Source organism: Carcharhinus amblyrhynchos, chromosome 11 (assembly GCF_965287045.1).
Source record: "Carcharhinus amblyrhynchos chromosome 11, sCarAmb.v2.hapA, whole genome shotgun sequence".
In the NCBI taxonomy this organism is placed as follows: domain Eukaryota; kingdom Metazoa; phylum Chordata; class Chondrichthyes; order Carcharhiniformes; family Carcharhinidae; genus Carcharhinus; species Carcharhinus amblyrhynchos.
In genome coordinates this window covers 40,865,153-40,891,466 of record NC_137334.1, presented here as the reverse complement: position 1 = coordinate 40,891,466, position 26,314 = coordinate 40,865,153, and the positions used below count along the sequence as shown (strand labels likewise).

Sequence of the window (26,314 nt, the reverse complement as noted above, 5' to 3'; positions counted from 1 at the left end):
TAATGAAGCCTAGCACTTAAAATGGGTTATAGACTGAGCCTCCTGCCTGAGGAATCGGATGGCTGGTCCCCTCACTGAAACAACAATGTGCCCACTAGTTCAAATTTACCCTTAAAATTTTGACATGTTTTACTAATAGATGCTGTAATATTTAATTAGTTGCTCAAACCATGAAGCCAATTATTACATTAACTTGAAGATGTGACTAAGATGTTGTCTAAAACGAACTGCACATATTTAGAAGGACAAAATGTTTTCAGTACATTTAAAATATAACTTTCTCATGCAAAGTATTCTAAAATCGTACTGAGTTCTTTGTTCTATGTTTCTTTTTTGACATGCTCGAACAAAAGAAACACCAACCTAGTACTGTCAATGAAGTTGTGCAGCTGCTGCTTCCAAACTCATTCTGGACTTCAAAATCATATTCCCCGCTGTCTTCTTTAGTAACAGACAGAACCCTTAGGATTGCCACCTTGTTCACAAATGTCATTTTACATTTCCTACTGGATATCAATTCAGCTTTATTCTTGAACCATCTTACTTTTAGTTCTGGAGTACCAGCAACAATGCATTCTAAAATTGCTGTAGTTCCTGAAGTGACATTTAATGGCTGTGGCTTCTCTATGATTTGTGCAGATTCTGCAAGAAAAATCATACTTCCTCAATTGGTGAAGTAAGAAGTTGTTTCCATACGTGACACTTTACTGAAATTCAGAATTGTTGTGTCACTCATACTAACCTGTTACTAACAAAGTGGCAAAACACTTATCTGTTCCTGCATCATTCATGGCTTGACATGTATACTTTCCACTGTGATTTGCTCCAACAGAAGCAATTTGCAGTGTAGCAATACCATTCTCAAAAGATATTTTAATATAATCATCTTCTCTGATTTCATCCTTGTCCTTCATCCATGTAACAAATATGAGAGCTGAGCCTTCTATTTGGCTGCTAAAAGTGGCGACACTTCCAGATAATGTTGTGATGTTTTCAATCTTTTTCACAAAGGAAGGGGGTTCTGATATAAAGTTAAGAGTTTTATGAATTAGTTATAAAATCAGACACTTGACATTCATTTATGCTAAAGCTGAAAAAAAGAATGAATTGCAAAATAGAAGTATTGAAAATGCCTAAAAAGAAAATGATCAGTACTTGATAACTGACCTTTCAATTTGACTCCAGTAACGCAAGAACAACTTCCCACTTCATTTTTCACTTCACACTGGTATTCACCAACATCCGAGTTATCAAATTTTTGAATAGAAAGACTAAATAAAGATTTTCCAATGAACATCTTGAATTTTATACTAGGTCGGATTTGCTTATTGTCCTTATACCAAACAACATCAAATGGACCTGTACCAGCCACTTCACATTCAAGATGGCTATCGTTGCCTTTGACTACCTCACCAGGTTCGAGTTTCTTTTTAAAAGAAGGTGGTTCTATAAAAAAAGACCAAGCAAAGCAAAACAATTTAGAACCTCACCAGGCTGGAAGCACTTTTTGAAAAAGGTCAAATTTGGTTTCAATGTGTTTTATGACTACACACCTTTAACTGCAACCATCACATTGCAAATGTCAAAACCTGCTTCATTCTCTGCTTTACAACTGTAAAGTCCACTGTCTTCAACACTGACATCAATCAACTCAAGGATCGATTTAGAATCAACAAATGACATCCTAATGTTGTCACTGGGCTGAATTTCACTTTCCTTTTTGCACCAGGTAACTTTGATTTCAGGCGAGCCAGTTAGTGTACACTCAAGACTTGTTGAAGCTCCATTTCTCAACGTTACGTTACGATCTGGCTTCTTAATGAACTTTGGAGGCTCTATAAAATGTAACATTTATTGAATCGAATGAAAAGAAAGCCAAAGATTTTAAGTGCACACAACTGAAGGTAATGGATGTGTGAAATAAAAATTGATGATAATCAGAATGATCTCCAAATAATCAGAAATATACTATGATGAAAACAATTGATTGGTTTTGATTTCCAATCAACCTTACTTTAAATGGCGTGCGTTACAATTCTCCAAACATTTCCACAATTTTCTTGGAAGATTACATGTTGACAAATCATCACATAACTATCATGTTGCGGATCATTGTCATTTTGGAGCAACATCAGAAAATTCATGCTCATTCAAATGTGAGCAATTTTCATAAACAGAGCAAAAACTAACTCAAAAGTCTTAAAGTTAAAAATGTTTTGTTTTAAAAATAAATTGAGTCTTTTAAATTACATTTAACCAATTCTCCACTTCATTTGAGAAACAGGTTCCAGGATACAGCCAGATTTACGTTTGTGAATCCCAGCCACGTGCATATTAAATGGTTTGCCAATGATGTATGAAATTCGGGGGGTGAGGAGGAGAGGAGCACTAGGAAAGCCTAGGGCTGGAGCTTTCTGTATGGTTATGGCAATGTGATCTTACGGTCCTACCAACATCATACTCCCACCACAGGTTTCGCTGTGGAAAGGAGCGCTGGCCAATGGCAGGCCACTCCGCTGCCATGAAACACATAGCAGGTTGCGTGGAAAATCCCATCCACTAATTCAGAGAAAGTTGGGATAAGAGAGGGAAACAAGTGAGAAAGAAGGGCTTGAGAAGACATGGATAAGAAAAAGGTTGAGAGATAAAAATTGAAAGAGAGAAAAGGGCTGAAATAGAAGGGGTTAATGAGGGGAAGTTTCATAGAAAGTTTACACTATAAATGCAAGCACAGGAACTTAAAGTGAGAATATAAAAGGGAAGAATTTATTTGGCTTTAAAATGGGGTTAAATTGTGAACGTGTACTTTGATTCAATTCAACCTCCCAAAGTCTGTAAGTACACGTCTCAAGGAGGAAACATCACTCACTCTGAAATTAAAAGGGAGTCTTCAACAAAGTGCAGACCTGAACCAAGCCAGGGTGTCTTTGACAGCATGCAATCCTGAATAAAGTCAACTCCAGAATTCTACCAGAAACCACCTAACTTCAAATAGCTGCATACCTACATCTCATGGACAAACAAATAACAATCATATATTTCTGTAACTTCTATTTTGACTCTAACTTTTCTTACTTCTGATGCTATGTGTATCATTATGTATTTTATTATTTAATAAACAAGAGCAGCATGAAACACCCAGGTGCATAATTAATAAGGTCGGGGCCGGAAGATCTGGTATGTTTCCCATTGGCTGCCACAGCGGGAAACGCTTATTGTTTCCACCCTCACCACAGCACTTTGTCTCAAAAAGGGAGGATTTTGCCCTTATTGTTTCTTTGGCTCCTTAATAAGAAATAAGTACATTTGGATTGGAAAAAACATCCAGGGGGATAATTTTTTAAAAACACTTATTGCAACTATCTGAGGAGGTTGAATAAAGCTCACTTCTCCTCCCCCCGGTTGTAAAAATTTCCACTGATTTAATATTCACTTACATTTTTTTCTTCTTCCACCCCACAGCTATAATTGCTGGTTGTTTTAGAGGAACTTGCCACAAAGTACAATTGTCATGCAACTTATTCCTGATTGCAGAAAATGTACTCACATTTGACAACAGCACAAAAGGAGAATAGGGCTTCATGCAACCACTTTTTCTAAGCAAAAATGAAAGTTAAGGGCAGCTTTTTGGAGTTGACGAGCAACTTGAGTTGGAGGGGAGGGACGCAGTTGTCATGATCCACATGGTAGACATTGGTGGGACAAAGAAACAGATTCTGCTCGGTGAGTATGAGCAGCTTGGAGCTACATTAAAAAGCAGATCCGCAGAAGTAAAAGTTTCTAGGTTATCCCCTTCACCACAAACAAATTTGTGTGAATAGATCAGAGAGTTGAATGTATTGCTCAAATATTGGTGTGGGGTAAATGTGTTCCAATTCATGGCTTGTTAGGTACTTTGTATTGTTGTAACAACCTGCACCTGGAACCAGTGCTCTAGTGAATCCTATAATAAAGCTGCAGAAAGGATTTTAAACTAAATATTGGGGGAAGGGGAAGAAGAGCACATGGGGGGGGAAGTTTGGAAAATTAATGAGAATGGACAGATGACGAATACCAGAGAGTGGCAGGAAGGGGCAGAGCAGAGAAACACAAGAGTGCGCAGGCAAATAAGGTCAGAGTAAGAAAAAGTAATAGAAGTTCAAAATTGAAGGCTTTTTATTTGAATGCATTCAGCATTCACAGCAAGATGGATGAATTCATAGCACTATTAGAATTAAATGAATAGGCTATAATAGTCATTGCAGAGACCTGGTTACAAAGTGATTGTGGCTGAGACCCAAATATTCAAGCATGTGTGACATTTTGGAAGAAGCGAAGAAAGGAAAATGAAATGAGGTGACTCTGTTAATTAAGGATGTGATTGGTACAGTGGTGAGAAGTGATCTTGGTTTGGGAGGATCATGATGTAGAATCAGTTTGGATGGAGATGAGAAATAGCAAAGGAAATAAGTCACTGTTGCATTTGTTTTTAAGCCCTTTCACAGCCAATACATTGTAGAATTATGAATTATAGCCTCTAAATCAAGAAATAGAGGGGGCTTATGAGAAAGGCACTGTGATAATCATGAGAGATTTCAACCTTTATGTGGATTAGATTAATCAAATTGGCAAAGGTGATCTGCAGGGTGCGTGCATAGGTTCTAGAAAGTTTCTTTTAGAACAATGTGCTCTGGAAGGAACCAAAGAACTGGTTATTTTAGATCTGGTAATGTGTAACAAGATGGAATTAATGAATGACCTCATTCTGTCAGTGAAGCTGATCATAACATAAAATAATTTAATATCCAATTCAGGGTTAGAAATGTGAGTTTGAAACTAGAGTTCTAAAATTTAGAAGTTTAAAGTTTATTTATTAAAGTTTAAAATGTATTTATTAGTGTCACAAGTAGGCTTACATTAACACTGCAATGAAGTTACTATGAAGTTACAACGAAGACCATCTTAAACTTAAGTAATGAAAAGGGTGTGAAGACAGAGTTGCCTTAGGTGGAGTTGTGAAAAGGTTAAAAAGTAAGACGAAAGAAAAGCAGCAGCAGGCTTTTAAGGAGATATTTCATAAGTCTCAACAGAATGTAACAATACAATGGCTAAAGAGATACCAATAGATGTAATGTACTTAGATTCCTAAAAGACATTTGATAGATGCCAGTAAAGGTGCCACCTCATGGAGGAATCTAAAAAAATGACAATTTAAAAATAAAGGGTCTCCATTTAAGCTTGAAATGAGGAAAAATTTTTCTCTCAGGCGTTTTAATTCTTTTTCATTTATTAGTGTCACAAGTAGGCTTATGTTAGCAATGCAACTAAATTACAATGAAAATCACCGAATCATCACACTCTGGTGTCTGTTTGGGTACATTCAGTGAGAATTTAGCATGGCCAATGAACCTAACCATCTGGCTTTCAGATGGTGCTGGAGGCCATCTTGAATCACCACACTCTTCTCCTGGTGCAGGAACACCCATCATTGGGTTCAGAATAAAATTTTAGGATTCTAAACCTATCAATTTCAGACTGTGGGAGAAAAATCAGAGTACACGGAGGAAACCCATGCAGACACAAGGAGAAAGTGTCATCTCCTCACAGACAATGACCCAAAGCCAAGAATCGAACCCCAGGCCACTGGTACTGTGAGGCAGCAGTGCTAACCACTGTGCCATCAGGAATTCTCTCCCACAGACATCAGTTGAGATTGGGTCACTGATTATATTCAAGGCAAGATTAAACAGAATTATGATTTAAAGGGGGTCCAGGCAGGAAATTGGAGTTCAGGTCATAATCAGATCAGCCATTATCTTATTCAATAGCAGAGCAGGCTTGATGGGCTGATGTGCCTTAATTTGGCCACAATGTTTCTCATATATACTTAAACAGCTAAATTCTAAACACAAATCATTGTGATCTAATCTCAATTCATGGCATAAAAGACAAAACCTCTGGAAACAATGTAAGATCACAGTTTTCACTGCACAGAGAAATAAATCGAATGCAACAGTATTGAAGGAACATTCAGGTTGAACTTATAAAGATAGGCTTACAACAGGTACACAAATAAAACTAAAGAGAAAAAGAGTTTTCAAATAAAGATTATAAATAGGGGGACATTCCCAGCTTTGCATGCTCGTGGGATTTTCTAGTCCAGCTGGCAGTGCACCCCCTCCCGCGGCGACATGGGGTGACATCAATGGGAAATCCCATTGTCCGCAGCAGGACCAGAGAATTGCATCACCAGTGAATTGCGCCACCAGCGAACTGCACACCCCACCACCAAGAAACACACACTGGGAGGCCGGATGATTCCCCCCATAATGTTTTAAAGAAAGACAATAAACTTTGTAAAATGACGTGCAGAAACATGAAGATAATTCACACCTTTGACAAAAAGACGAGCAGTGCACGATTCTGTGCCAACTTCATTGCTGACTTGACAAACGTAGTCACCAGTATCAGAAACTTCAGCTGAATGCAGTTGTAGCAAACTTGATGAGCCTTCTTTTGAAATGTAACGTGAGTTGCTAGACGTTAACTCCTTATTGTCTTTAAGCCATTTTATTGCCATTGGAGGTGTCCCACTCATAACGCTCCTAAACTGCACTTTGGAACCAGGCAAAACATTCTGGGACAATGGTTTCACAGTAAAATATGGAGGCTCTAAAATTACCAAAGGAAAATTGCAGTCATAATGGCAAGAAAATACATGGGAAATAGAAACTTTGAAAAGATATGGCAAAATATCACAAAACTATGTAAGTATAACCTATGGTACACTCAACATGTTTTTTAATAGAGCAAATAATAATTGCATAATAACTGATGTTTGTGATAACTAAATCCTAGGTGAACTAATTAATTCATGTAAGCATTTAAGAGATTGAAGACAAGATTTCCAACCTTTCACAGTTAAGGCACCGCTACTTTCATCAGTTCCAGCGTCATTTGTTGCTCTGCAAATGTAAGTTCCACTATCTGTCAACTCTAGATGATGAATCTCCAACTGTGCCAAGTTATCGTGATAAGAAAATTTATATTTTTCATTAGCTGATATTTCTTGATTGTTCTTATACCAGAGCACATCCATTGGAAGAGAGCCAGAGATCGTGCATTCCATCTTAATAAAGGATGTTTTGATGCCATCCATATTTTTTAAGTTTCTTTTAAACGATGGTGGAACTATGCGATCTGTCCAACACATAGTAGGAAAGGAAAAGCTATAATCTCTTTCAAAATATCAGCTGTTCTTTTTAAACTTATGGTAAATGCAACAAAATGGAAAAGCAAAAATACTAACCCAATACTGTTATAGAAGCTTTGCAACTGCTGCTACCAACATCATTTGCAACCTCACAAGTATATTCACCACTATCCTCCTTCTCAGTAGTCCGAATCTTCAAACTTGTAACCTTATTAGTAAGACTGATTTTATATTTTCTACCAGTCACCAACTCTGCGCCATTTTTAAACCATCTGGCTTTCACTTCTGGTGTTCCTGTAAAAATGCAGTCCAGTGTTGCTGGCTCTCCTACAGTTACACTAATTGATTCTGCTTTCTCTATAATATTTGCAGGTTCTATGACAAAGAAAAGTTAGAAGATAAGAATGTAAGAAGCATGAATAGGCCATTTTGACCTTCGTAATTTTATTTTCACTGAGCCAAACTATTGAAGCTACAGCTAAACCATGCACATAATTCCACAAGTACACCTTGTAAAAAAATCATACTACTCGAAAATGCCTTTCTCAAGTCATGGAAAATTCTGCTTGTGCAACTGTCCAATTTCTCATTTAACATTAATTAATGGCATGCATTGACAATTTTGTGGGTTTACATTCATGTCGAATTTCTTTCAGCTATTTTTTTCTTTTGACCACCGTTCTGCTTCAATTATATCAACTTCATATTAACTTAATCAGTTATTTTCATGATTCCAGATATTGTTGCATTATATTCTTATTCCATTTTCTCTACTCAATGGAGAATTGTTCAGAAATTGCTGGAAAGGCACAATGCGAAGCATTTGCCGCAAATTTGGTTTTTTACATACTCTTCACATTTTTGCATGATAAATTGCTGGAAATGCAAACTGATAATTGTATAGGATGTCCATCTTTAATGGCCTGCTTCATTAAATTAAATTTAGGAATAGATAAGGAAACAAAACAATGGCGCAGAGGGAACTAGGATGAAATAGAACTGAATTAGAAACAAAAATAGAAAAAGACGCAAAATAAAATTGGACCAGGAGACAGATTGAGAAAAAAACAGCAAAAGCAAAAGTGAGGAAAGATATAATTTAGCATTTAAAAAAAATCTCTAAGAATAATCAGCCACCTCAAGCAAGATTTGATCATTTCAATTGAGCACTTTCTGGGCATTAAAGACTGAGGTTTCAATTCAGGATCATTAATCACATCATTGACAACATCCAAACCCAAAGTGTGCATTTTAAGACTAATTTATGCATGCGGTGCAAATCCACCAATTTTTTGTCACTCATGGCGAGTGACAGCAAGCTCCCACTTTGACGAGGCCAATGGAGGAGCAGATCATCCAACAATTTATGCCAATTTGCTAAAGGCATACCTCTTTCTTGCCACAAGTTGCTGAGCTTTATACACAGTGATAATGGAGGGTGCCAGGTCGTCATCATTTTTCCAGTTATTTCTGATCCCTAATTTTCCTAAAGACTTTTTTTGTGGACCAAACATTTCAGCATGCACTGTACACTACTGGATTCAGCTGCCTTAAGGCAGCCCTTATGCAATTATTAAAATAGTCAAGTTTTTAAGAAGTTCCAATGCACAATCATTTTTAAACCAACCTTTCACTAGCAAATTTGCAATACATTTTGTGATTCCTGCTTCATTCTTTGCCTGACAAATGAACTTCCCACCATGATGACTTGCAACAGAATCAATTGTCAGTGTGGCTGTGTCATTTTCGAAAGATATTTTAGTGTTATCATCTTCTGTCACATCATCGTTATCTTTTTGCCAGGTTATAGAAATTGGGCTTGCACCTTTCACAATGCATTGAAACATGGCAGTAGTTCCAAAAAGTGCCGTAATATTTTCAATCTTCTTAACAAATGATGGAGGTTCTGTTTTTAAAATGAAACATTATGAATATGGGATGCTGCTGAGTAATCATTGTAAAATCATTTGACAATTAGTGTGGAAAAAGACTGGATTGTAATTTAATGGAAAAGAAAGGTTTGTTTTTTTTTTACTGACCTTTCAAAGTCACTGCAGAGCTGCAGGAACATTCTCCCACTTCATTTGATACCGTGCATTGATATTCACCAACGTCTATTGTATCAAATTTAAGAACATGTAGACTAACTAACGAGTTTTTATTGATTGCCTTGTACTTCTTGCTAGGCCTAATTTGCTTATTGTCCTTATACCAAGAAACATCATATGGGGCTGTGCCAGCCACTTCACACTCAAGAATGATGTCAGAGGCTTTGAGCGCCTTAAGAGATTCAAGTTTTTTCATGAAAGATGGAGGTTCTAAAAGGAACAAATAATAAATTCAATCTAAAATATATCACTTTGCAGTTACATGTAAAACTTTAAATGTTAGAAATAGCTTGTAAATGCAGCCTATATTTGTGAAATTAGAAGCAAAATATATTCACGGACCTTTAATTGTTACAGTGACACTGCAACTCTCAGTACCGACTTCATTCTTAGCTTCACAACTGTATTCTCCACTGTCTCGCACATCACTCTCAAGAATTTCAAGAATGGCCACACCATTAACAAATGACATTCTGTATTTCTCACTGGGAAGAATTTGCATGTCTTCCCTGTACCAAGTAACATTAATTTTAGGTGTGCCAGCCACTTCACATTCAAACCGAGTTGAATCACCAACTTTCAGTAATTGTGATGATTCTAGTTTCCGTAAAAACACTGGTGGTTCTATAAAGATCAAGATGTTATAAAGAATGAATTTAAAAGAAATTGATGCATGAAGACAAGAAGATAAAAACGTTTACTGTCCTTCAAAGATGATAACTTCAATTTCTTCTATTAATAAGAGAATACGTGACAATGTTAGTGACATTTTAATAGAAAGAACAAAGAAAATATTAAGAAAACTAAACACAACTAAAGAGACAAGAAAATTTTAAAAGTCACCTTTTACAGAGAGGCTTGTGGTGCAGGAAATTGTTCCAGCATCATTGCTGATTTCACAAATGTAATCACCCTTGTCAGAAGATTTCACTGAAAATAATTCAAGGTAAGTTGTAGAAATATCCTTCATAATGAAGCAGGTGCCACCAGTCACAAGCTCTGTATCACCCTTGAACCACTTCATTGACATTGGAGGTGTTCCATTCACCACAGTCTTAAACTTCACAGTTGAACCAGGTAGAACATGCTCAGAAGCAGGTTTTATGATAAAGCTGGGAGGCTCTAAAAGACATTCAAAGAAACAACATATGAATAATGCATAATCAATGAATAGACAGCAGTAAGCAAGGAAGCTTTCCCCCCATTTCCTCCTTCCCTTATGATTTGCAGGGATTAATGTTGGGGTGCAATGACGTACTAAAACATTGTAGTGTTGAGTAAAGTGATACGTGGAGAAGAACCTTGCCCATGTGAGACAAAATTCAAGAAACTATGGGAAATTTAACAAGCCAATGATCCCCTGAGAGAAAAACATCTTTAATGTCTGTCATAGGAAAAAATTGAGAATTTATTATTAAGGAAGTAGGAGCACAAAATTTAGAAAATCATAATACAATCAGGCAGAGTCAACATGGTTTTGTGAAAGGGAAGTTGTGATTGCCAAATAAACTAAAGTTTTTTGATGAAGTAATTTTCAAGTTGATGTGTTGTACTTGGATTTCCAAAAGGCATTCGATAAGGGCATATGGTGCAGAGATTAACATATCAGCATGGATAAAAATTGGCTGGTGAACAGGAAACAGAGAGTAGGGATTAATAGATTTTTTTTGGATTATCAAATTGTAACTAGTGAAGTGTCACAGAGACCAGTGCTGGGTCCTCAACGATTTACAATCTATTTTGGGTAAGATCAAGTTACCACAATCCCAGATGTCCACAGCTGCTCATCCCTTTCAGGGGAAGAGCTGACTGGTGGTAATTCAATCTGAGAGTCACCACTCCTCAGGTGAGGGACAAGGCTAAGAAGGCAGAGCTTTCATGAAAATGACTTGGATAAGGGATGGACTGTATGCTGGCACAATAAAAGGTAGGAAATTAAGCTGCCAAGAGGACATAAATTGTCTACAGGGGAATTTAGATAGTGGGTGGACAAAAATTTGGAGAATAATGCTGGGAAATGTGAATTTTTCCTCTTTGGCATGAAGAAGAAAAATTTAGTCCATGATTTGAATGGCGAGAGACTCAAGAAGTCAATGGATCATATGAATCACAAAAAGTTAGTAATTGGGCACACCTAGTGATTAGGAAGGAAAATGGAATGCAAGGGGAATTCAGTATAAAAGAAGCTGCAGTTAGACAAGGCTTTGGTTAGACTGCATCTGGAGTACTCTGTGAAGTTTTGGTCTCCTTAACTTAAGAAAGGAAAAAATTGCATTGGAAGCAATTCAGGGAGGGTTCAGACAACTGATTCCTTGGATGAAGGGATTACCTTGAAGAAAGATTGAGCAGGTTGGGGCTACAGCTGTTGGATTTTGGAAAAATGAAAGGCGATCTTATTAAAACATATATGATTCTGACAAGGTGGATGTGGGGAGGATGTTTCTTCTTCTGGGGCAGTATGGAACTAAGTTAAGTTTATTTATTAATCACAAGAAAGGTTTCCATTAACACTGTAATGAAGTTACTGTTAAATTCCTCTAGATGCCACATTCTGGTGCCTGTTTGGATCAATGCACCTAACTAGCATGTCTTTCAGAATGTGGGAGGAGACTGGAGCACCTGGAGGAAACCCACGTAGACACAGAGGGAACATGCAAACTCCACACAGACAGTGACCCAAGCCAGGAATCGAACATGGGTCCATGGCGCTGTGAGGCAGCAGTGCTAACCACTATGCCGCCCGAACTAGAGGGCACAGTTTAAAATAAGGGATCTCCAATTTAAGACTGAGATAAGGAGAATTTATTTTCTCTCAGAATTTTGTTAGCCTGTCGAATTCTGTTCCCTAGAGAGCAGGGAGCTGGTCATCGAATATATTCAAAGCTAAACTAAATAGACTTTTGATACACAAAGGGGCCAAGGATTATGGGGGGGGTGGGGGGCAGACAGAAAAGCGAAATTGAGGTTACCATCAGACCTTATCAAATGATGGAGCAAGCTCAAGTGGCCAAATCGCCTACTCCAGCTCCAAGTTTTTGTGTTGTGCCTTAACAGACTGCTGGTACCTCAGTTAACTGAGAGTAGCTCACTCACAGCATTTTGGCAATTAACTCTTAGTCATTCAAGGGGGTCCCCTGGTTGTTCAGCAAGTTTATCTGGAAAATAGCCAAATAACAGTGACTAGTGACACACAAGGTTCAATTCCTAATCTGTGTTAGTTGACCACAGCCAGGGCAGTGGTTATTTCATTATCATTGGTCTGAGCATCATTGTTCAGGAGGGAAAAATTACACAAGTTCACATTCCCAATCTCTGGCTAGAATTGTGTGCATACAGACATTGAGCAAAGACAACTTATGACTCTGAATAGATAATTTCTACAGTCAAATATTCCAGCAACATTCTTTGCTGAGTTCCACACATAAGTAATGGGCAGTTGGACAAGTTCAAAAAAAATGGCATGGAATTATGCCTTGGTAAGACATCAACAGCTTCAAGAGAGGAAGAAGGTAGCCAAGAAAGAAACCCCAAAAGAAAACGTCAGTGCAGAAGCAGAATTTAATTATTTGCTCAAACCTTTTATACTTAGGACTCCACTGCATTCATCACTTCCTGCAGCATTAGTAACTTTGCATGAGTAAGTTCCCCCATCTGCAATCTCTGAATGATTGATTGTCAAAGTAGCAACGTTGTCTTGACATGCAATTGTGTACTTATCACTGGTTGATATCTCTCTGTCATCTTTATACCAAGATACACTGACTGGGATAGAACCAGAAAATTTGCATTCCATGTTAAAAGAAGCACCCAGGATGCTAGTCATTTTTCGTAATTTTTTCGTGAAGGAGGGTGCAACCATGCGATCTGTCCAAGACAAGATACAAACCAGTATGATTACCAAAACAAAATTCAAACAATGTTTAACATTACAATGAACAAAGAAAATATAAAATTGGGTTATTAGATACTGACCCAGTACAGTAATAAAGGTATTGCAACTGCAACTGCCCACATCATTTTTGACCTCAATAGCGTATTCACCACTATCCTCATTTTCTGCAGAAAAGATCTTTAGGCTGGCGACCTTGTCTGAAAAACTTGTCTTGTATTTTCTACTGGATATCAGCTCCTTTCCATTCCTGAACCATTTAATTTTTAATTCTGGTGTACCAGCTATTGTGAATTCCAAAGTTGCTGGGTCCCCCGCAGTAACACTAATTGGTTCAGCTTTCTCTAGGATATTTGCGGGCTCTATGGCAAAATGAAACAGTAGCCATTAACAAAATCATCATAATTTCATAAAACATGAGTCTCGCATAAAAAGTGCCAATCCATTCTCAAACTGACCTTTCGCAACAAATGTTGCCAGACACTTTTGACTTCCTGCTTCATTTTCTGCAATACAGGTGTATTTCCCACTGTTGTTCATTTCAACAGCAGCAATATGAAGAGTAGCAATATTATTCTCATACGTAATTTTGATATTATCACTTTCTGTGACAATGTCTTTATCTTTCAGCCAAGTTATTGTAATAGGATGCGAGCCTTTTAGGCTGCACTGAAACACAGCTGAGCTTCCCAAAAGTGCAGAAGTATTTTCAATCTTCTTCACAAATGATGGTGGTTCTAATTTAAAATGAACATATAGAATTGGTTGGGTCCATCCATTAAATGAACTTTGTTAATTTCTCAATATCTACTTATACTGGTAGATGATGAAAGCATTTGCTTCACTTTCTGAGAATATTACTAACCTTTTAACTTTACTGATGCGCCACAAAGACATTTTCCAACTTCGTTGGAAACAGTGCATTGATAATTAGCGACGTCTGAGGATTCAAAGAAGCTAATATGGAGAGAAGCATGAGCATCTTTGGAGGTCATCTTGTACTTCTTGCTAGCTCGAATTGGCTTCCTGTCTTTATGCCATAGAATGTCAAACGGAGCTGTGCCAGCCAGCTCACATTCAAGAGTGCAACCGCAACCTTTTACCACTTCAGTAGGTTCAAACGCTTTGATAAAAGAGGGAGGCTCTACAAAGGAAAACATAAAAATCCCATGCTAACATTCTATTTTAAACGAGTATTTTTTTCCAAAGAGATGAGAGAAAGCAACAATGATGTTGCCTAATGTGAAATCAATGACAACATCATACAGACCTTTGATTGTGATGGCAGAGCTGCAGCTATCAGTTCCAGCTTCATTTTGTGCTTCACACACATAATCCCCGCTATCTTCTACATTTAAATCATGAATCTCAAGAACAGTTGTAGTGTCAGCAAATGATATCTTGTACTTTTCGGAGGAACTGAGAATCTTATTGTTCTTGTACCAGGCAAGGCTGATTTCGGGTGACCCTTTCACTTGGCACTGCAAGTGCACTGAATCACCTTGTTTCAATAGCAATGATGGTTCTAACTTCTTAACGAATGAAGGTGGTTCTGAAGGGAGGTTTGAAGAAATATTTTAAGAAATGCCAAGGAAGAGGCATTTATAAGAAGAGAACTAATATCACTAAAACAAATTTAAAGATATAACATACACCATATTAATCATCACTAGTGATATTAGTGTTTAAGCTTTTAACCATTTTTCAACAAAGATAAAAGCAAAATCATATCTATATATATAAAAAACAGTTAAGTTGGTGACAGATGTAAAGCAGCAACTGAAGTGTGAAACTGAATACACTTAGGCTCAGATAGGTCTTGATTTTAAAATGTGTGTGATCAACAGAATGCTTGACTTAATAATTGCTTAGCATCTGACTCCCTTATTTATTTTGTTGAAAAGGTAAATTAAGGAACAGAAGTAAGCAAATTATAAAAGAAACACAAAGAGACGGATTTTCGGGTCCTGCATTAACTCTCAACGCCATTTGTCTGCCCATTCCATCAGTCTGTCTGTGTTTTTCTGAAGTTCTACACTATTGTCATTACAGTTCACAATTTCGCCAAGCTTTGAATCCGTAAGTTCTGAAATCGTGTCCAGTAGACCAAGATCCGGGTTATTAAAATATAAATGGAAGAACAGGGCTCCTTACACGCATCATTGGGAAACTCTACTACAAACCTTCCTCCAATCTGAAGAACAACCGTTCACCACTCTTATTTGCTTCCTGTCGCTCAGCCAACTTTTTATCCATATACGACTGTGTCCTTTTTCCAATGAGTTCCAACTTTGCTCACAAGTGTACTGAGTGGAACATTATCAAATGTCTTTTGGAAATTCATGTACACAAAATCAATAGCATTACCCTCATCAACCCTCTGTAACCTCATCAAAAATCTCAAACAAGTTAGCTAAACATGATTTTCCCTTCACAAGTCTGTACTGGCTCTTCTTCATTAACACACATTTGTCCAAATGACTATTAATTTTGTATAGAATTATTAAAAGCTGTCCCACTACATTGCCTTTGTACCCTTTTTCGGACTACGTTTTAACATTTGCAATTCTCCAGTCATTGGTGGCAGCACAATAGCACAGTGGTCAGCACTGCTGCTTCATAGCTCCAGGGACCTGGGTTTGATTCCCGGCTTGGGTCACTGTCTGTGTGGAGTTTGCACAATCTCCTCGTGTCTGCATGGGTTTCCTCCGGGTACTCCAGTTTCCTCCCACAATCCAAAGATATGCACGTTAGGTTGATTGGCCATGCTAAAAATTGCACTTACGTGTCCTGAGATGTGTAGTTTAGAGGGATTAGCAGGTAAATATGTAGGGACATGGGGATAGAGCCTGGGTGGGATTGTGGTCGGTGCAGACTCGATGGGTCGAATGGCCTCTTTTTGTACTGTAGGGTTTCTATGATTTCTATGTGCTGACCTGGAGTCTAAGGAAGATTGGAAAATTATAGCCATATCTCTGCAATTTCCACTCTGACTTCCCTCTGTATTCTTGGATGCATTTCATCTGGTCCTAATGCCTTATCAACTTTAAGTAAACAAAGCCTACATAATACCTCCTACTTATCAACTGTAAACTCTCAACTGTCTGAACTCCCTCTTCTTTCATCATGACCTGGGTCTTCTTCCTCAATATGGCCAGATGCAAAGCATTAATTCAATACCTCACCTATGTCCCCTAGCCCCATGTGCAAATCCCCTTTTTGGACCATAATCAGTCCCATTCCTCCTCTTACCATCCTTTTACTATTTATATACCTTGAGAGGACTTTTGGATTCATTTTATGTTAGCTGGCAGTCTCTCCTCATACTCTGTTTGCTCCTCTGATTTGTTTTTTCAACCCCCTACTGGCCCTTCTATATTTGGTCTGGCTCTCACTTGTATTATCTATCTGACATCTGCCATACGCACGTTTTTTTCCTATTTCATCATAATCTCTATTCCTTTCACCATTCTGGAGCTCTGCATTTGTTTGCCCATGTGTTCATCTTCATGGACATACACCTTGAGCATACTTGACCAGCTACTTATTTAAAGTAAATTTAAATTGTTCAGTTACATTGTTGTAACATTGTCTGACAGTTGCTTACAATTTATCTGGGCCAGATCTATCCTGACCACATTGAAGTTCCTTTTGTACAATTTAATCATTCTCACACTAGATTGAGCTTCACGATACAATAACCTCCTAAATGCTCCCCTACTAACACTTGATCCAGCTGGCTCAACTAACTCCCGAGCATTACATCCAGCAATGCCTCCTTTCTCTTTGAACTGAAAACAAACTACTACAGAAAATTAAACTGAATGAACTGTTGGGAATCTTTCCCCGCTCTGCCTTTCAGTCTATATTCAGGCAATTAAAGTCCCCCATTGTAACTACTCTTTTCTTTCCTAGGGGCTTTTTCACTTGTTGACTGTCAATAGACTACAATGGGCAATGTAATTGCATCTTTTCTGGTTCTTTAGTTCCAGCTAAATAGATTCTGCCTTTGACCCCTCTGTGACATCCCTTCTCTCAAGCACTGCAAAATTCTCCTTAATCAATAATGCCTCTCCTCCTTTCCTTCATTTCCTATCTTTCTCATACACCTTGTAACAAGGAATATTTAATACCCAATCCTGTCCCTCTTTGTGCCAGATCTCTGTTATCACCACAACATCATGTTTCCATGCACTTATCTGCATCTGCAGCTCATCAGTCTTATTTCTCACACAAATGTGCTATGTGAACCTGAATCCAAATGCAACGAATTTGTCACAATCCTAACTGCACAGTACTTGTAATTAACGTGACTGTGTTAAAAGAACAACTTCCTAATTCAGATAGACTCCATTAATTTGCATTATTAACTTGTTCTCTTGACTCAATATTTCTCATTATATCGTGGAGAAAATATTTATACTGTACAAGATTAAGATTGTCTTCAGACAAATACATAGTCATCTGATTTGGAGGAACTGAGAATATTCAAGACAAATGCCTGTTTAATTAAAATTAAGAAAAAGATAGCTTTCACTGTGACAGAAATATTTATCTACTGTGCATATTTTGCTTACGAGAAGAAAGGCATAATTTACCTATGATGTACAAAATGATGCATATAAAGCATAGTTACTTTGTTCTACAAAATTCACAATTGCTTCAATACTATATCTTACAAAATGAAAAATTATCTTTAAGGGTAACATTTATTGAATTTATAGAAAAAGGGTAATGACAAAAACAGTGATATTATCCTCAGCTTCATTAAACTATGAAAATGAGGCAATCATAAATAAGAATCAGCTGCATTAGGAAACAGCCTTTAATCAAGATGTTTTAATGAACGTGTTATTTAATAAATGCGATTGCACCTATATAAAATTTGCAAATTAAAATGAAGAAAAATATGATTTGAACAAAGAGCAATTAGAGTTAGTTGTCTAACCTGCAACAAGAAATGTTGCCTCTAATAAAAGATCTTAAAATCTGTAATTAGTTTTATCCAAACAGCCACAAGTTTTGCTTCCCAGAGGTTAGTAATCTCCAGAACTCCTTACCTTTCACTGCTAATGCCGCTGAGCAAGAATCACTTCCAGCTTCATTTGAAGCAGTACAGACATAATTTCCTGCATCCTTCAGCTTGGTTTTCAGAATTTCTAAAACTGCTACCTTGTCTTCAAATGTAATTTTATAATCTTTGCCAGAATGAAGTTCTAATCCATCTTTTTTCCATGACACTTTAACTGCTGTGTCTTCATCTACGTGACATTCAAGATGTGTACTGCAGTTAATTATAGTCTGAGTAGGTTCAAGAGTCTTAGTGAAATGCGGTTTATCAAGTACTATCAGATCAGCACTGCAAATTTCAGTGCCACAGTCATTGGTCGCTTTGCAAGAATAGCTTCCTTTATTCAGAACCTTTACATTGGTAATTTCTAAAACACGTTTGTTGTCTTTGACTGATATTTTGCAGTTCTCTTCATCAGTAATATCAACACCATTCTTCTGCCAAGTGGTGTGGATCACAGGTGATCCAGCCACTGTACACTGAAGTCTTGCAGTTTTACCCACAAATGTTGTAAGTGATTCCAGTCTAGTTATAAAGCTGGGTGGTGTAAGTTCTACAAAAGAAACATCTTGGTTAAGATTTTCATTTTTGAAGGAATTAAGCTTTAAGTTAGTACTCATTTAGGACAGTTATATTGTCCCGATTTACTTTAAAGAAAATCAGAAAGACACAAGTAAAGAGATGACATTGATGTTCTTTGCTGCATTTGTTGCAGCATTTTTGATAACCTCTGCTGCATTTGTTGTGGCATTCAGAAAGCTCACAGTCAGAAAAAAAACTAATTTGCAAAACAATTATCTAGGTAACAAAACTGATTCAGATGCCAAGGTGCTGTATTGTGTTACTGAAGGAAGATATGAATTCAAAATTAAGTATTTTTCTAAAGATGAAGTTTTATATGTGGAGGACTATGTGTCGTAGTTTAATTTCAACGGTCGTATACTAATCATGCAGCTATACAGATATATTAATTGATTGCAATGATTTTGTAATGCTTTAAACACATTACTGAACCAACTGGGGGAGAGATGCCATTGTTGGGGACCACCCAATGAGGCTATTGTCCATCATTTACCTGAATAAAGCCTCCTGGCCACAAGCTAACCTGTTGTGGGCTTATCCTTTACACTGATGGCTTGATAGGTGCAACCAAATGGGATTTTGAGCATTTCAAAATCCTCTGGAGAGCATCTCAATCTTAGGGAGATCTCTGATGGCTGCCTGCTCATCTCAGTAAAAAGTCTGACAACACCAGGTTTTAGTCCAACCAATTTATTTGATAGTAAACGCACAAGCTTTCGAGGTTTCCCTCTTCGTCAGGTGAATGGAGAGTTCTGGCCTCAGACAGAGCATATAAAGCACAGACAGTTTAGAGATTACTGATTAGAATGCGAATCTTTACACCTAACCTGCTGTTCAAGTCCTAAAGTGGCCGACAATGTGAGTGGAAGGAGCACTGATCACAGGTTAAAGAGATGTGTATTGTCTCCAGACAGCACAGTGAGTGAGGTTTTGCAAACCCAGGCAAGTCACGGGGGTTACAGATAGTGTGGGTTCATGTCACACTATCTGTAACCCCCGTGACTTGCCTGGGTTTGCAAAACCTCACTCACTGTGCTGTCTGGAGACAATACACATCTCTTTAACCTGTGATCAGTGCTCCTTCCACACACATTGTCGGCCACTTTAAGACTTGAACAGCAGGTTAGGTGTAAAGATTCGCATTCTAATCAGTAATCTCTAAACTGTCTGTGCTTTATATGCTCTGTCTGAGGCCAGAACTCTCCATTCACCTGACAAAGAGGGAAACCTCGAAAGCTTGTGCGTTTACTATCAAATAAATCGGTTGGACTAAAACCTGGTGTTGTTAGACTTTTTACTGTGTTTACCCCAGTCCAACGCCGGCACATCCACATCATGCTCATCTCAGTCCACCCTTCTAGTGGGCTGCGAGCCAGACATTGTTACATGCCCTCACTTCATTGGTCCTCCTGCTGTCTTTAATTGGACAGCGCTTCCAGAGGCCAATTGGTTGCCTCTGGGAAGATCACAAGCAACACTCCACCACTGCCACTTCTGGGGCCAGGGTTGGACTCATGATCCAAATGGAAAAATTCAACCCACTCTATTAGCAAAACAGACAGCTTTATCATTACAAAGAAGCCACAATAGTGATTTTATAAAAGGAATGAACAGATGATAGGCAAAGTCATTGACTATTTAAATATCTTTTCAAAATGTAACTATTTTCATAATTAAATGATATAAAAATATCAAAACATGTATTGCTATTGTTGAAAGTGATATTAAGACATATGTGAAGTAAAGGTACCTATGAAACCATCCAAATCTTTTAAGACAGTCTGATTGAAAACAAATTGTTAAAATGAAAGACAATTTGAACATGGATGACTTACCAGTCACCATCAGTTTGGCTGTGCTGCTAACACTACCACACTGGTTGGATGCTCTGCAGGTGTATTCACCACAGTCAATTAGCTGAGGCTTCAGAAGTTTCAAGACGGAGATGTATTTCTCATTCACAATCCTGTACTTCTCACTATCGCGAAGTTCAGCTCTTGCTCGAAACCACTGGAACCTTACATCAGGAATAGGATCAACTTCACATTCAAACTGAGAAGCTTGTCCAACTATCACCTCCAGTGGTTCAATCTTCCTCTTGAAAGACGGAGGCACTATGATTTAAATTAAAGGAAAATATGTGAAAATACTGCAATAGTTAACTGTAATTCTTTTCGTATGTGACCCCCTGAAATTCATAGATGGAGGAGGGAGGGTGACAGTAACTAACAATCCAAGGAGTGACTGTGGAGAAGAAATGATTGTTAAAAATGTTAGCTGACCAGTGGTTGTGCTCAACAAATGAAAGACTTCAATGAATGAAATTCAACATTTATTGACATGTGTGGTGTCCATAGAAACATGCAAGTAATTGGTACGTCTATGAAATGTTTTCCTAGAGAAAAAAAAATGACAGAAACGGTGATATTAAGTTTTAGGAAGAAATGTCTTTTCGTTATGACAAAGTGATGATAATGACAAAAAATCTAGCAACTCCTCAAATATGGATATGGGGATGAAAGCAATATTAATTCTGTTAGTAGAAACTTAAAGCACCATGGCTGATGTTAATCAAAAGTTAATGTTAAAGTATAAGAGACCAAAAAATAATAATATAGTCACAGTAAAGTTTTAACATAACTTAAAGCTTTAAAAGTTACTTATTACCGACAGTGAAAGCATCTGAAGATTGCATCAAGCCAGAATGCAATTTTCATTTAAATTAATACAAAACCAGATTAGGTTTGCTAAATTAATGATGTTAAGTTTTGAAATTTTTGATGCAAAATATCTGTGAAATCAACTGATGCGGTCTGATCAGGCTTTGACTGCACGGTATAGAGATTGATAACTAGATAATGCTTTTACTTTTAAAATAAGGAAGGTAAAAAAGGAAGACAGGAATGGAAGGAAGGAGGGAAGGAAATATTTAGTCATGTTAATTTATTGGCATAAACTCAGTTGAGTTTTGAGAAACTAATATCAAAAGTTAACTACATAGTTAGTTCAATATATTAGCTTTTGAAGTTCGTATTAACAAAGATTTTATCCCCATAATCCAACCTCTTATAATAACTGTGAGTTTTGCAGAAGTAGTTGCTTTTCCAGCTTCATTCAGTGCCTCACAGACATATTCTCCTTGATGGTCCGCTTTCTGTACATTGTTGATTATAAGTGAGTAAGTGTCAAGTTCTTGTAAACATTTGAACTCATGTTTTGAAATGATTTTCTTCCCATTGATATACCAATTTACCTTGTTAACTTTTGTAATGACTGTGCTTAATTTTACGTCACTATCTTCATCTACAATGATATCTGTAAGCCCTTTAATAATTACTGGAATGTCTTTGGTGATTTTTATTAGTGTTTCACCTGGCTTTTTCGGTTTAGAAATGCTAGTAACTATAAGCTCCTCAATTTTCTTCTCTTTTTTAAGAATTTCTGTTGGTTGCTCTACTGGGACAGGTGCTGAAAGGGCATCTTTAGTAATTATCGCACCACCAACATCTCTTATGTGACTAACGACTGCCCCTTTTTTAATTGTCTCTACAGATTTAAACTTCTGAATAAAATCCTCTGATTCAGTGGTTACTATCATTTCTTGAACAACTGTCTTCTCTGCTGTCTGCATTTTCTGTTCAGTCATATGCATTCCATACCTAGCCACTTCAGAGGTGCTTTCAGCAATGTTGACAGCCTCAGGTGAGATCATCTCTTTTGCAGGAGCTATGCTGATGCACAATTTTTCTAACCTATCAGTTGGCAGCTGAATGATATTCAATTCCTCAGCTAGCAAAGCCTGCTGTTGTTCATGAGTAATGGCATGGAAGGCAGCTATTAATTCCTTTCTTAAGTCAGCTTTCTGAGGGTATTCTCCCTCAAATGACAGAGTTATGTCTATGGGAGGATTGATATTAGTAATCTGGTATGTGTATAAATTATATTTAGGTTCTTTTTGAACTTTTAATTCCTTAATCTTCACTGGTTCTATGCTACCTAGTAAAATAGAAGAAAGGACACAATGTTCACTTGCTAAAGCTGACTGCAATGCTTTCTTAATCTGTGTACTAACATCTAAGGTGACTGCTTTAGGAACTTCAGCCTTGAATGCTGTTTCTTTATGGAATGCATTATTTTCTTGTATTACTTGAGCAAATTGTGTTTCATGTGGTTGTTTCTCCACCTTCAGAATTGTTTGCTCTGATCTCTTGATTCCTGAAGAATGTTCCTCTTCAATGAGCTGTTTTTCTTCATGCAGCAATGGAAATCTTACTGACTGACCCTCTTGGATTCTTGCTGCAAAGTCCTCTTCTGCAGCCTCTAAAGTCTTGATGCTTTCTATAGGCATTGCCTTATCTTTAACCTGCACAGAAACTGAAGGGAGCTTTAATTCATATTTATCTTCACAGGTTGCTGCACTTACGGCTTCAGAAATGGCAAGTGAACCATCTTCCACGATCTTAATCTCTGTTATAGTACCGAACTGTTTAACTGTGTCATCCAACTTCTTTATTACTGCACGTTGTTCTTTCTCTTCAACAGTAAAACATTTCTCTTTTGATAGGTGCATTGGTACAGTTACAGCTGGGAGGTATTCTTCTGCTGAATGCTCACTTTTAACTTCAGCCTGTACACTTGGAACTTCCTTTTCAAGTGTTTTAGTTTGTTCAGCTAACAATTCTGCTTTCTCTTCCACAACAGCAGAATAGCTGTATGCTTTCTCAAGTTTGTGTGCTGCAACATGAGATGCTGGTTTCTCATCAGGTCGCATCCTTTCTTTATCAAAAATGCATGTAGTCTCCATATAATGAGGAGATAAAATAGGCATACGCTCTTTCATAGGTTTAGTTCTGACGGCATCTTTTACATCAGATAACGGAGTAGTGTATTCGTGAGGTAAAAGATGCTGTTCTTCTGATAGTAACGAATGCAGCAATATTGGGCTCCTTCTGAGGTCAGCTTTCTCATCTGCCAGTACTTCAAAAGTAAATGTTGTTTCTTTGGGCAGAGTGTCTTGTCCCTTAACAATCTGTAAATGCAAAGGTGTCTTTTCTTCTTTTTTTGATGTTAATGAGATTGCACTGTCTAACCCAAATATTGCTTTGGTGTGTTCACTCGTGAGCTGTTGTTTTTCTTCTGCAGTTAAAGCAGTTTTCACAAGTTTATCTTTCATAACTGAAGCTTGTTGTGTGTCAGCTTTAGGTACTTTGAACAGAGATTCCTTCGCTAATGATTTCTGGCTTTCAGTGACAGTCATCAAGAATGGTTTCGGCAATTCTTTAAACGGTTTTGCTTCTCTTGCTTCATCTAACATTTGTATGTCTTCTGCCATTTCATGTTTTATTTTATTCTGTTCCATTGCTACAGCTGTATGAACCTCCATTTTTCTTTCTTTTTGTATTTCACATTTCTGTAATGCAGGAATTTCAAATCCAAACAATGCCTCTTTGGGTGGTCCTTGATCTCCCTCAACCTTGTAGCTGTGCAAAGAGTATGCTGGCTCTGTTTTTGATATTTCTTTCTCTACAACAGTCCTGGAGCTGGGAATTAGATCCTTTTCCACAGACAAGATGCTTGTTTCTTTTGTCTTTGTCTTAGTATCTATAGTAGATGAATCTCTGATACTAAAACTGCCTTCCTTTGGAATTAAAGTTTTCTCCTCAATTGTGGGCAAACAAAGGGTAGAATCTAATTGTACTTCAGTGCTTGATAATTCAAACATTGGTGGACTTTTAATTGGTTCATAATGTTGCTCTATATAACCCAGGCTTTCTTGTGTGGTTTGTGAATGCATTATTATCTGTCTCTTTCCTGCAATTGCTGTTTCTGCAGCAGAAACAGTCACATCATGCAATGTGCCGGTCTGCTCACTGTGAACCGAATGTTTACCTTCAGAAGCTATTGTGTACACCAGTTGATCTCTGTCTTGTAATTCAGCCTGAGCCTCACCAGGTAACTTTACCATGAATAAACGTGACTCTGTGGCATGATCACCAACAGTCTTTGTGTATGACTTGGTATGGTGCTTTTGAACTACTTCCTGTTTCTTATGTTCAACAGTAGCAGAAGTGCCACTGGATACAATTAGCTCTGCAGTGCAAGTTGTTTCACCAAATGAGTTAAAAGCTTTGCAGGAATATAAACCACTGTCCTCTTTTTGTGCATTATTGATAGTTAATGAACCAGAGCCGTCAGGATTGGATCTAAGATTGCATTGCACGCTCTGGTGAATCTGATCGTTCTCCTTATACCAAAGCACTTCTGGCACTGGCTCACCTTTCACTACATAGTCAAATTTAGCAGGCAGACCTTCTGGGCACTGCACAGATTTAAGTTCTTTGAAAAAATGTGGTGGCTGACCTCTAAGGGTATGTATGGTTTCTGTTGGAATCATTGACACAATTTCCTTTGAGAATGCCTCTTTGCTTATTTTTTTATCAGTCGGTTTTGCAACTGGAGGTTTTGAAGCTGATGTCCTAAACCCTCCCATACCATCTTTTGGTTTGATCTTCAGATATGCACTACATGAAGTTGTTCCAAGCACATTGGCAGCTGAGCAAGTATATTCTCCCTCATCTGTAAATTTTGCATAAGGTATAATTAGACTATATTCATCCCTATCATAAATAAATTTGCAATTTGATGAAGGAGTGATTTTTTTATTATTATGAAACCACTGAATAGAGGGTTTGGGGAATCCAGTTATTGTCACAGTGAATTTAGCTACATCTTCCACAACTACCTCTATACTGGAAATGCTTTTAACAAATGCTGGTATTGCTTTCAAAGGCTTAGCTTCTATGTCTGAAATGCTGGAAAGAGGTGCTGTTTCAGGCTTGAGTTCAAATGTTTTATCTGACACATGGAGGTCACTACTGTAGAAATCTTCCCTCTTATCTTCAGCAGCAACGGTAACAGAGCTAGAAAATTCTGTATAAGAAATAAGATGCTTAAATTTAGAATGCGTGTTGATGGTGAGTGATGTTTCTTAATACTGGAAACTGAAAATAATCACAAAAATTAATCACATAACTTAGCATGCTAAACTCAAATTGCCTCAAAAGGATAAAATTCTGTAATAGTTCATCTCAAAGATTTATCTTTAACTAAAACATACAATTGGATCCATTAATTGTGAATAGAATTAGTCCAAAGCAGGAGAGAAATTTTGCCTCAAGCTATTTTGAACAGCTTACAAGCAAAATAAAAAAAACTTGCCTTCATTTCTCAAGTCAAAATCAAACCATTTAACTTAAAATTTTTTGAGATTTGTAGATATTAAATATAGATCTTCTGAAGAGCCACAGTAACTATTTACAGATAAAAATGATTTTACGTCACATCAATATTCTCCATTTCTGAATCAAAATGAGTAAAAACTAGCTCAGTAACCATCTTGCCATGGGAACTTCACAAAATTCCATTACAAGGTAGTCATGTTGGTATTAATTATCAGTATACAAAATTATTTT

General features: G+C 37.4%; 1 protein-coding gene across 1 annotated transcript in view; it reads right to left on the bottom strand.

The window, feature by feature from the left end:
- Positions 1 to 26,314, bottom strand: part of ttn.2 (titin, tandem duplicate 2) — a 324,032-nt gene that overhangs the window by 229,461 nt on the left and 68,257 nt on the right. The window contains exons 42-60 of the mRNA XM_080198903.1: positions 21,906 to 25,772; positions 20,678 to 20,956; positions 18,250 to 18,813; positions 14,460 to 14,741; positions 14,055 to 14,333; positions 13,648 to 13,926; positions 13,273 to 13,551; positions 12,877 to 13,164; positions 10,144 to 10,422; positions 9,643 to 9,924; positions 9,232 to 9,510; positions 8,820 to 9,098; positions 7,289 to 7,567; positions 6,892 to 7,179; positions 6,373 to 6,651; positions 1,554 to 1,835; positions 1,168 to 1,446; positions 743 to 1,021; positions 364 to 642 (exon numbers count right to left, since the gene is read on the bottom strand). Coding sequence (XP_080055029.1) covers positions 364 to 642; positions 743 to 1,021; positions 1,168 to 1,446; positions 1,554 to 1,835; positions 6,373 to 6,651; positions 6,892 to 7,179; positions 7,289 to 7,567; positions 8,820 to 9,098; positions 9,232 to 9,510; positions 9,643 to 9,924; positions 10,144 to 10,422; positions 12,877 to 13,164; positions 13,273 to 13,551; positions 13,648 to 13,926; positions 14,055 to 14,333; positions 14,460 to 14,741; positions 18,250 to 18,813; positions 20,678 to 20,956; positions 21,906 to 25,772 — 9,201 coding nt within the window. The remainder of the gene's footprint in view (positions 1 to 363; positions 643 to 742; positions 1,022 to 1,167; positions 1,447 to 1,553; positions 1,836 to 6,372; positions 6,652 to 6,891; positions 7,180 to 7,288; positions 7,568 to 8,819; positions 9,099 to 9,231; positions 9,511 to 9,642; positions 9,925 to 10,143; positions 10,423 to 12,876; positions 13,165 to 13,272; positions 13,552 to 13,647; positions 13,927 to 14,054; positions 14,334 to 14,459; positions 14,742 to 18,249; positions 18,814 to 20,677; positions 20,957 to 21,905; positions 25,773 to 26,314) is intronic.